The sequence below is a fragment of the Mustela nigripes genome, chromosome 3 (assembly GCF_022355385.1).
Source record: "Mustela nigripes isolate SB6536 chromosome 3, MUSNIG.SB6536, whole genome shotgun sequence".
Classification (NCBI taxonomy): domain Eukaryota; kingdom Metazoa; phylum Chordata; class Mammalia; order Carnivora; family Mustelidae; genus Mustela; species Mustela nigripes.
Window position 1 is genome coordinate 5,910,066 of NC_081559.1, and position 11,533 is coordinate 5,921,598.

The following is an 11,533-nucleotide window of genomic DNA, read 5'->3' on the forward strand; positions in this document are numbered from 1 at the left end:
AGCACAATACTTCAAGAGACCAACTTCCAATGTCAGTCTTAGCGGGCCACAGTGTTATTACAGACACACCTTATAAACACCCAAATTTCAGTGATTTAGCACTACAACAGACAATTTCTTGCTCAAAGTTAGTTGTGGATCCACTAGTGTTCTCTTTGTGATTCAGAGTCTAGGCTTCCTGCATTCTGATTCTGTCAACACAGTATTTGACTTCCCTGGTCTTAGTTACAATATTATTATCTAATTTTATACATGGAAAAAGTCTGAGAAATTTTCATGGGTTTTCCTTGACCACTCACTAGTAAGTTGGAACCCAAGCAGTCTAGTTTCAGTTATCATGCTTGACCACCCAATTACACGGCCAATCAGGGTAAGACTTCTACTTCCCGGCTCATGGCAGGCTTTCCATACCTCTTCTTCCCATTTTCTGTAACAGACTGAAAGACCTTTGAGTATGGTTTTTTTTTAAATCTTACTAGTCTTTTTCTTTTCAGTATCTATCACAGTAAGTAGCAAGTAGTTGGCCGTCAAAATATTAATTTAGATTCAGATTTGTTTGTTGATGTGATCATGGGAAAACTATGGGATGCTGAATAAGTGGGAGAGGTATAGTTGTTTTTCGTTTTTGTTTCTAATGGGTACATTTCCTAAAACCGTTAAAATATACTTTAAAACTATTAACTGATGATGAAATGGATTTGGCATTGAATATTTCATTCTAAACAATTTTAGGATATTTCTAAACATAATGAGTTTACTCAGTTTTAAACAATTGTGAAATTTTGTGATTGGTCAAGTAATCTCAGAGTTGAAGCATAAAACTTTAATGGGGAGTCAGAATAAAATATAACCAGAGTTTGCTACTGAGGATTCAGAGGGAATTGCCATTAGAAAAATACTTTTTAGAAGGCCAAAAAATAAATTTACAGGTATCCATGCACACACATATACACACAGACATACTCACACTGCTCAAGTGTAACATAAAATGGCTTAGTTCTGTTTAGAATTGATGGTCTCAGACATGTCAAGCAATCCTTTTACATTACAGACCAGAAAAGTCTGGGCACTATATTTAATAATCTGAAGTTACAATTACATAAACCTGACCCAGACTGTGAAGCATCGAAGAAAAGACAATGTTTCCAGTGAGGTTTCTTTGTTGTTATTTTTGTCTCTCTAAGGCTGTTTAGACTCAATGAATGTGTGAACAAGTTAAAAGTTAAAACCTTAAACTTTAAAGTTATGTCTTGGACTTTAGATTTTTTTCTTGTCTGGAAACATAACAAAATTCATGGTATAGTAAATTCATGGTATAGTTGTTGTGTGGATTAATGAAATACTATATAGATCGCAAAACATGTTCCTGACATATATTTATTAGCAAATAAAGTCATTATTTTGCTATTATATGATAAGAAATTATTACTAGTACCAAATATATTTGGTAATTAAATTTTTAAAAAATCTTTTGCTTATAAACACATGCTTGCCTATCTTTGCTTTTAAATGAAGCAGTGAAATAAAAATTATATTTCTTCTTCAAGAATTAGCACCAGTCCCATTTTCTAAAAGCACTGCTTATTACTTTTTTCCCTCATTTCTTTTGACTTGCTACTTAATTTGCAGGTTAACTAGAAGAGAAAATTGAAGGAAGACATAGCATTAAAATAAGAAAATGAAAAAAAATTAATAAAATAAAATAAGAAAATGGACTGAGAAAACTTGAAAGCATTTACCATTAGCATTGGCTTTTTTTTTCATCTTGTGGAAAATATTAAATGTTTCCTTTGAGATATCATAAGTTTTTGTTCAAGATTATGTATATGTACATGTATATGTATATGTATATATTCAACATGGGTGTGATATAATAGTATATTTTTATACTATAAAACTATAAAATAGTTTATTTCTAAGTCTATTGATCTTATTTTCAACTCTTACATTTAGGTCATTTGTATACTATATTCATATCATACTAAATCACAATTTATTTTTCAGACTTTTTTGGAAAATAATTAAAATTAGAAATAATAGAACATATACATCTTAATTTTGAAATTATTATGATATAAAAGGTAATCATATTCAGATTGATGCATTAATTAATGATAGTTGTCTTTTATTTCATAACCAACAAAAATTACTGCATGTATCTTCATGCCATAAAGTCTCTATGAACAAGAAGATTTACAGTCCCTGAAGACATCACCATGGATTTAATATGTACACTCAAAACAGAAATAAGAAAAACTTGAAATTCAGATTGGATTCTTTTTTTTTCTATTTTTAAATGTGAAGAAAAGTTATGTTTTCTTATAACTTACCAAAGTTGTGACTAATTGGAGGTTGCAACTTTTTGTATGTAAACAACTGAGAAAAGGTAACAGCTTTTCCAAGCAAAATGACTTTATCATAGGGAAAGAAAAATTACAGGATTACAGACAAAATATTATTCAATGTTAAAGAAAAGATAATCTTTGCAGGTGATCATTATTTCAAACAGTAAGAGAATATAATCCATGCTTTTTGAAATCACTCAAATTCTAATTTCACACTAATATATAGGAGACTAATAAATACCTATGTAAACCATACAGTACAAATGAACTTAATTTGCCCTATGTGATGTTTATTTACAGGGATATAAGTTTAATTCGTGGACATATAAAAGGCACATTTAGAATAGTCAATAGAACTTTAAGATCTGGAATCCACTAACAATATGTCCTTTTAAGTGTGTTTACTTTGCCAATTTTCTAGGCCAAATTAAAAAATGAATTACTTTAGGATAAATTTTGACATCTAAGAACATGGCTCCTGCATTGGAAGGAATACTAAAATTTCACTAGTGTAAAAGAAAAGAAAATCTGTTGAACTTGCTATTTCATAAGGAACCTGCATTTTTTTTTTTGTAATCCACTGACAAGTTGTCTTTTTGCACAATTGGCTCCAGTAAGAATTTAGAGACCAAAGATTCTTGTGCCCTCCTCCCAAAAAAAAAAAAAAAAAGGGTAGAATTAATATGTTGGATAATTTTTCTGTTTAGAGGGAAGAAATCATATATTTGACCTCAGACCATGAAAAACTATTTAATCTTGCTTTAGAACTGTTTGAGTGATGTCAGCATAACATTGACACCAAGGGAATCCACTCAACCATTAGGCCAATAAACACAGCAACAGAAAAGATGATAAAGACAGTTCCATGTGTAAAAAAGAATTTATTGGTTTTCTAGGTTGGGATCTGAGCCAGAAACAACAACAACAACAAAAACCCACTAAAGTTTAGCTAACGGCAGCAAGTGTGATTTAGAATATTCCTGTCCGAACACACATAAAAGAATACTCAGATGGAATTACAGGAGATGTCATCTCTTATGACTCAGAGTTTACAGAAGCCATTTGTAAAGTACTGTTGAGAATTTTTTTTCTCTTAAAAAAAAAATGTTTGTGTTCGTCACTGTCACCAAGAGAATGTAAATATTAAGATTAAGGAATCTGACAAAATTTAACCTTTGATGGCATGATGATTTTTAAAATTCCAAATTATGTTCAAATTGATTTTTTTCATTAGGACAAGCCTGTCAGAGGGACTGTGAAAAAAAAAAATTTTTTCTTCCTAAGAAATAAGTAGCAGTCTTCATTAAAGATGTAGGCCATTTATTCAACAGTGTATTGGAAATATTTCAAAATTCAATCTGTTGTAAATTAATTAGCTAATTAATGAAACACAAGTCTGTGTCTACCCATAGAGAGCAAAACAGTGTGTGTGTGGGAGGGCGGTTAATGCAGATAAATTAAATCTGTATTTTGGTCAAATATTAAGTACTTTCATCTAACTATTAGATTACTGATTTTATACTATTCCTGTATCAAACAGTCCAGCTATTTACTTATTTATTTATTTAAGGATGAAGTCTAGTCAAACAGCTAGGGGCATGATTGTGATCAAAAATATATTTCAGAAGAATGAAGAAGCAAGATTTTTTTTTTTACTTTATTAAAATACTGAGTTTATTTCACATGTATATTTTTGTCTCCCCACCATTTCCATTTGTCTGACCACCACTACTACTATGTCCTATCATAACATTCCATACATACTTAAAACCAAGCAAAGGGTGGAGTTCCATCTTTAAAAACTAAACAGGCATTTTGGACAACACATTCTTGGCAATGGAACCTAGACAACATTTATCAGACACGGTAGGGAAAGTTCTCACTCTGCATTATAAAAAGGACAGCCAGATATCAACTGTTATAGAAATGAAATAAGACGGAAAATTTTAACAAACTGTTTAAACTATTTTCTTAAAGAGACTTCCTCCACTGCCAGAGATCTTGAATAGCCTCTTGGTCAGTCATCCGGAAGCAATTCTTCACATAATTGATGAACTTGGCTTCCACTTTGGGAAGAGAACCACCTTTTTCTATACTTGCTTGCATTTTTGCTTTAATGTCTTCTACAGAACTAGGTCCTTTCGGTGTCTTGGGAGTCTTTTCCTGTTTTTTGAAAGATTCTTGACCTTTTGTTCTTGGTGTTGATGGTTTTGAGTCTTTTCCATTCTGGTTTGATTTCTGTGCATTTTTGGCTGGAGTATCTCGTACAGATTTCTTTACTGGAGCCTTTTCTTCAGCTTCCTCATTATCAAAATCATCATCATCATCATCTTCATCATCATCTTCATCAGCAGCAAGTTTTACTTTTTTCTGAGGAACCTTGCTACCACTTCCAGGGGCAGTAAAAGACTGAAATAGCATTAAGTCCCAGGAGTTCAGCTAGATAGTTATCAAACCATTCCAAACACATACAACATAAAAGGAAATAGAATAGAAGAAGAGTAGAAATTCCAGGAACAGAAAACTGATCACATTCTGGAAGGTAGGGCATGTGGTGATGTGAATCCAAAGCAATAGGAAGAAAGATTGCAGGGGTAGGGACCAGCTCCTGGCAAGCAGTGGAGCAGGGGAGTACAAAATCAGAACATTTAGAAGTCTGCTCCACTGAGGGACATTTCTCCAGAGGCTAAGTGGGGGTGGAGCTCTCATGGGGACAGTGTGGTCTCAGGACCTGCAGGGTCACAGAAACACCAGGGGTGTCTGGGTGCAGCAGAGCTGCCAGGTTTCAGAGTGTGGAAGCCAGCTACAGAGATGGAGCCAAGGAGTGAGCTATCAGCTTGGGGTTACCTGAAAGCATGATCCAATGCACAGTTGGGTCACTGCTCTTCAAGCAGAGACCCCACAAGTGGTAGGTCCAGAGATACCCCCTCCTTCCTGCTCTGGGAAGAGCAATGTAGGAGCATGCAGCAGGAATCTGTTGGGTTTGGAGACTCCAAATGGGGCTATGTGCCAGAGATAAAAATGCTCAGTCACAGGCTGAGTGAGCATAGAGTATGGCTGGAGACCAGGGAGATGGGAGGGATTTACTGCTTTTCTCTGAGGGTACACTGAGGAGTGTAGTCCTGAGCTTTCAGCTCCTCCAGGATAGAGATTGGGAGGCCACCATCTTCATTACTACCCTCCAAAGCTCGATGGAAAGTGTTCAGGAAACAAAAGCTACCAAGAGAAGATTTCTTAGCCTGGCCCCTGGCAAGGGCAGTACAATTCCACCCCTGGCAAAGACATTTGAGAATCACTGCAACAAGCCCCTCTCCTAGAAGATCTGCAACAATATCCAGCTAAAACAGAGTTTACAAGACCAGGATCAATGAGAACTGTGGATCTCCAGATCTAGGAAAAAGCAACAGAATTCATTGATTTTCTTTCCATGATCCTTTAGTCTTGCAAAGTTAATTTTTTTACGTTTCTTTTTTTCTTATTCCATTTAACTTTTCTACTTTCCTCTTTTAATGGTTTTTAACTATTTTATCTTATCAATACCTTTAAAAAATCTTTTTAAAAATTGTATTGTAATAATCATATTTTATCCTTTCATTGTATTTAAGTTTATATTTTGTATACATATAGTTTATTTTCTTTAAAATTGTGTAATACATTTTCTTCTAGTACATCAAAATATACCCTAAATCTATCCCTAGCCTGATCACATTCTCTTATAAACTCCTTTTTTGGAATCTTTATTAATTTTTATCTTTTCAGTCATATTCTATGCCTTCCTCATGTTTACTCTTATTTTTTTTGTATATATATATATTTTTTTTTCTTTCTTTAAAAATTTGGGAGGTAGTTTCCTTTAAGAGACCAGAATACCCAAAAATCAAATGGGTGGCTCTATTATATATCATATATATATATATATATATATATATATATATATATAATCATTTTTTAAATTTTTTAAATATATATATTTCATATATGTGTGTATATATATATATGTATATACATATATATATATAATAGAGCCACTCATTTGATTTTTTTTTAAATTTTTCCCCCTTTCCTCTTTTCCAGTTTTCAGTCTCTTCTGATTTGGTTAGTGTAAGTTTTCTAGGCTTTTTGCCATCCTTTAGTCATTTACTCTCTAGTTCATATATTCTTATCTGGAAAAAATGACAAGGTGGAAAAAAAATCACCACACCAAAAAAAAAAAAAAGAACAAGAGACAAGAGGCAGTGTCAACCACTAGGGACATAATACATAATACATAATCAATACATAATCATAGACATTGGTACTATGTCAGAACTAGAGTTCAGAATGATGATTATCAAGTCTAGCAAGCTGGGTTCAAAAAAGGCATGGAAGATATTAGAGAATCACTTTTTAGATAAATAAAATCTTTTTCTAGAGAAATAAAAGAACTAAAATCTAACCAAGTTGAAATAAAATAAAGCTATTAATGAGGTACAATAAAAAATGGAGGCTCTTACTGCTAGGACAAATGAAGCAGAAGAAAGAATTAGTGATACAGAAGACCAAATGATGAAGAATAGAAAAGCTGAGCAGAAGAGAGACAAACAACTACTGGACCATGAAGAACAAATTTGAGAGATAAGTGATACCATAAGATGAAACAATATTATAATAATTGGGATCTCAGAAGAAGAAGAAAGAAAGAGGGAAAGAAGGTATATTGGAACAAATTATAATAGAGAATTTCACTAATATGGCAAAGGGAACAAGTATCAAAATCCAGGAGGCACAGAAACCCCCCCTAAAAATCAATAAAGATAGCATCACACCCCATCATCTAATAGTAAAGCATACAAGTTTTAGTGACAAAGAGAAAATCCTGAAAGCAGCTCAAAACAAGAGGCCTGTAACATACAATGGTAGAAATATTAGATTGGCAGCAGACTTATCCACATAGACCTGGAAGGCCAGAAAGACTGGCACGATATATTCAGAGCACTAAATGAGAAAAATATGCAGCCAAGAATACTATATTCAGCTAGGGTGTCATTAAAGAGAAGGAGAGATAAAAGCTTCCAGGATAAACAAAAATTAAAATAATTTGCAAATACCAAACCGCCCCTACAGGAAATATTGAAAGGGGTCCTCCAGGTGAAGGGAGAGTCTAAAAGTAATAGAAAGGAACAGATACAATGGACAGCAGTAGTCACCACACAGGCAATATAATGGCACTACATTCATTTCTTTCAATAGTTACCCTCATTTTCATTAAAAATGGGCTAAATGCCCCAATCAAAATACGCAGGGTATCAGAATGGATTAAAAAAACAAAAAAAAAAAAAACCAAAAAAAAACAAGATCCATCAATATGTCTACAAGAAACTCATTTTAGACCCAAAGACACCTCCATATTTAAAGTGAGAGTATGGAAAACAATTAACTGTGCTAACGGACATCAAAAGATGGGTAGCTATCCTTATATCAGATAAATTACCTTTTAAGCCAAGGACTATAGTAAGAGATGAGGAAGGATGCTCTATCAAACTTAAAGAATCTGTCCAACAAGAAGATCTAAAAGTTTTAAATATCTATGCCCCTAACATGGGAGCAGTCAACTATATAAATCAATTAATAAAAAAAAATCAAAGAAACACATTGACAATAATACAATAATAGTAGGGGACTTTAACACCCCCTCACTGAAATGGACAGATCATCTAAGCAAAAGATCAATAAGGAAATAAAGGCTTTAAATGACACACTGGACCAGATAGACATCACAGATATATTCAGAATATTCCATCACAAAGTAACAGAATACATATTCTTCTCTAGTGCACATGGAACATTCTCCAGAATAGATCACATCCTGACTCACAAATCAGGTCTCAACAGGTACCAAAAGTTTGGAATCATTCCCTGAATATTTTCAGGGAATATTCTGAAGCCTGAATTCAATGACAAGAGGAAAGTTGGAAAGAACCCAAATACATGGAGGCTAAAGAGCATCCAACTAAAGGATGAATGGGTCAACCAGTAAACTAAAAAGGAATTTTTAAAAAATTCATGGAAATAAACGAAAATGGAAACAAAACTACTTAAAATCTTTGGGACACAGCAAAGGAAGTCCTGAGAGGAAAAAAAATAGCAATATAAGCCTTTCTCAAGAACAAGAAAGGTCTCAAGTATACAACCTAAACATACACCTAAAGGAGCTGGAGAAAGAACAGCAAAGAAAGCCTAAACCAGCAGGAGAAGAGAAATAATAAAGACCAGAGCAGAAATCAATGAAATAGAAACCAAAAGAACAGTATAACAGATCAACAAAACTAGGAGCTGGTTCTTTGAAAGAATTAATAGGATTGATAAACTCCTGGCCAGACTTATCAAAAAGAAAAAAGAAAGGACCCAAATTAATAAAATAATGAATGAAAGAGGAGATATCACAACCAACACCAAAGAAATACAATTATAAGAACATATTATGAGCAACTATATACCAGGAAATTTAAAATCTGGAAGAAATGGATGCATTCCTAGGACATGTAAACTACCAAAACTGAACCAGGAAGAAATAAAAGAACACGAACAGACCCATAACCAGCAAGGAGATTGAAGCAGTCATGAAAAATCTCCCAACAAACAAGGTCCCAGAGCCAGAAGTCTTGCCAAAATAATTCTACCAAACATTTAAAGAAGAATTAATACCTATTCTCTGGAAACTGTTCCAAAAAAAATAGAAATGGAAGGAAAACATTAAAACTCATGTATGAGGCCAGCATTACCTTGATCCCAAAACCAAACAGAGACCCCATCAAAAAGGAGTCTTGGGGCACCTGGGTCGCTCAGTGGGTTAAAGTCTCTGCCTTCAGCTCAGGTTATGATCTTAGGGTCCTGGGATCGAGCTCCACATTGGGCTCTCTGCTCAGCAGGGAGCCTGCTTTCCTTCCTCTCTCTTTGCCTGCCTCTCTGCCTACTTGTGATCTCTCTTTGTCAAATAAATAAATAAAAACCTTAAAAAAAAAGATTTACAGAATAATGTCCCTGATGAACACGAATGCAAAAATTCTCACCAAAATAATAGCCAATAGGATCCAACAGGATTATAATAATAATCCAATAGGATTATTCACCATGACCAAGTGGGATTCGTTCCTGGGCTGCAATGTTGGTTCAACATCCACAAATCAATCAATGTGATACAATACATTAATAGAGGAAAGAACAAGAACCATATGATAGTCTCAATAGGTGCTGAAAAAGCATTTGACAAAGTACAGCATCGTTTCTTCATCAAAAATCTTCAAGGTGTAGGGGTGAAGGGTACATGCCTCAATACCTCCAAAGCCATCTGTGAAAAACCCAAAGCAAGTATCATTCTCAATGGGGAAAAACTGAGAGCTTTTCCCCTAAGATCAGGAACATGGCAGGGATGTCCACTATCACTGCTATTCAACGTAGCACTGGAAGTCCTAGCCTCAGCAATCAAACAACAAAAACAAAATAAAAGGCATCCAAATTAGCAAAGAAGAAGTCAAACTCTCACTTTTTGCAGATGATATGATACTTTAGGTGGAAAACCCAAAAGACTTCACTCCAAAACTGCTAGAACTCATACAGGTATTCAGTAATGTGTCAGGATATAAAATCTTTGCACAGAAATCTGTTCCATTTCTATATACCATCAACAAGACAGAAGAAGGAAAAATTAAGGAGGCAATCCCATTTACAATGGCACCCAAAACCATAAGATACCTTGGAATAAGCCTAACCAAAGAACAAAGAATCTGTATTTAGAAAACTGTAGAATACTCATGAAAGAAATTGAGGAAGACACAAAGAAATGGAAAAATGTTCAATACTCATGGATTGGAAGAACAAATATTGCAAAAATGTTGATGTTACCTAAAGCAATCTATGCTTTTAATATAACCCCTATCAAAATATCACCATTTTTTCCCAAAGAAATGGAACAAATAATCCTAAAATTTATATGGAACCAGAAAAGACCCCAAATAGCCAGAAGGATGTTGAAAAAGAAAGCCAAAGTTGGTGGCATCATAATTCCATATTTCAAACTCTTAAAAACCTGTCATCATTAAGACAGCATGGTATTGGCACAAAAATAGACACATAGATCAATGGAACAGAATAGAGAGCCCAGAAATAGACACTCAACTATATGGTCAACTAACCTTTGACAAAGCAGGAAAGAATGTCTAATGGAACAAAGACAGTCTTTTCAGCAAATGGTGTTGGGAATACTGGACAGCCACATGCAGAAGAATGAAACTGGACCATTTCCTTATAGCACACACAAAAATAGACTCTAAATGGATGAAAGCCCTCAATGTGAGACAGGAATCCATCAAAATCTGTGAGGAGAACACAGGCAGCAAACTCTTCGACCTCAGCTGCAGCAACTTCTTCCTAGAAACATTGCCAATAGGAAGGGAAGCAAGGGCAAAAATGAACTATTGGGACTTCATCAAGATCACAAACTTTTGCACAGCAAAGGAAACAGTCAACAAACCAAAAGATAACTTAGAGAATGAGAGAAGATATTTGAAAATCATATATCAGACAAAGGGCTAGTATCCAAAATCTATAAAGAACAAAGAATCCCATCAAGAAATGGGCAGAGGACATGAACAGATCTTTCTGGAAAGAAGACATCCAGATGGCCAACAGACACATAAAAAGTGCTCAAGACCACTCAGCATCAGAGAAATAGAAACTAAAACCACAGTGAGATACCACCTCATACCAGTCAGAATGACTAAAATTAACTGGTCAGGAAATGACTGGTGTTGGTGAGGAGGCAGAGAAAGGGGAACCCTCCTATATTGTTGGTGGGAATGCAAGCTGATGAAGCCACTCTGAAAAACAGTATGGAGGTTCCTCAAGAAGTTGAAAATAGAGTTACCCTATGACCCAGCAACCACACTACTGTGTATTTACCCTACAGATAAAAATGTACTGATCTGAAGCGGCACGTGCCCCCAAATGTTTATAGCAGCAATGTCCACAATCGCCATAATATGGAAGATGTCCATCAACAGATAAATGGATAAAGAAGATATATATAGATCTCTATAGATCTCTATATAAATCTATATAAATCTATAGATTTATATAAATCTATATAAATCTATAGATTTATATAGAGATCTATAGAGATCTATATATTTATATAGATTTATATAGATATA

At 34.2% G+C, this 11,533-nt stretch overlaps 1 protein-coding gene across 1 annotated transcript; it reads right to left on the bottom strand.

Moving 5' to 3' along the window:
- Positions 1-3,988: 3,988 nt before the first annotated feature.
- LOC132014425 (nucleophosmin-like) lies at positions 3,989-4,766 on the bottom strand. Its single transcript, XM_059395467.1, has one exon. It carries the CDS (start codon positions 4,764-4,766, stop codon positions 4,317-4,319), a length of 450 nt encoding a protein of 149 aa, XP_059251450.1. The 3' UTR covers positions 3,989-4,316.
- Between the last annotated feature and the right edge of the window lie 6,767 nt (positions 4,767-11,533).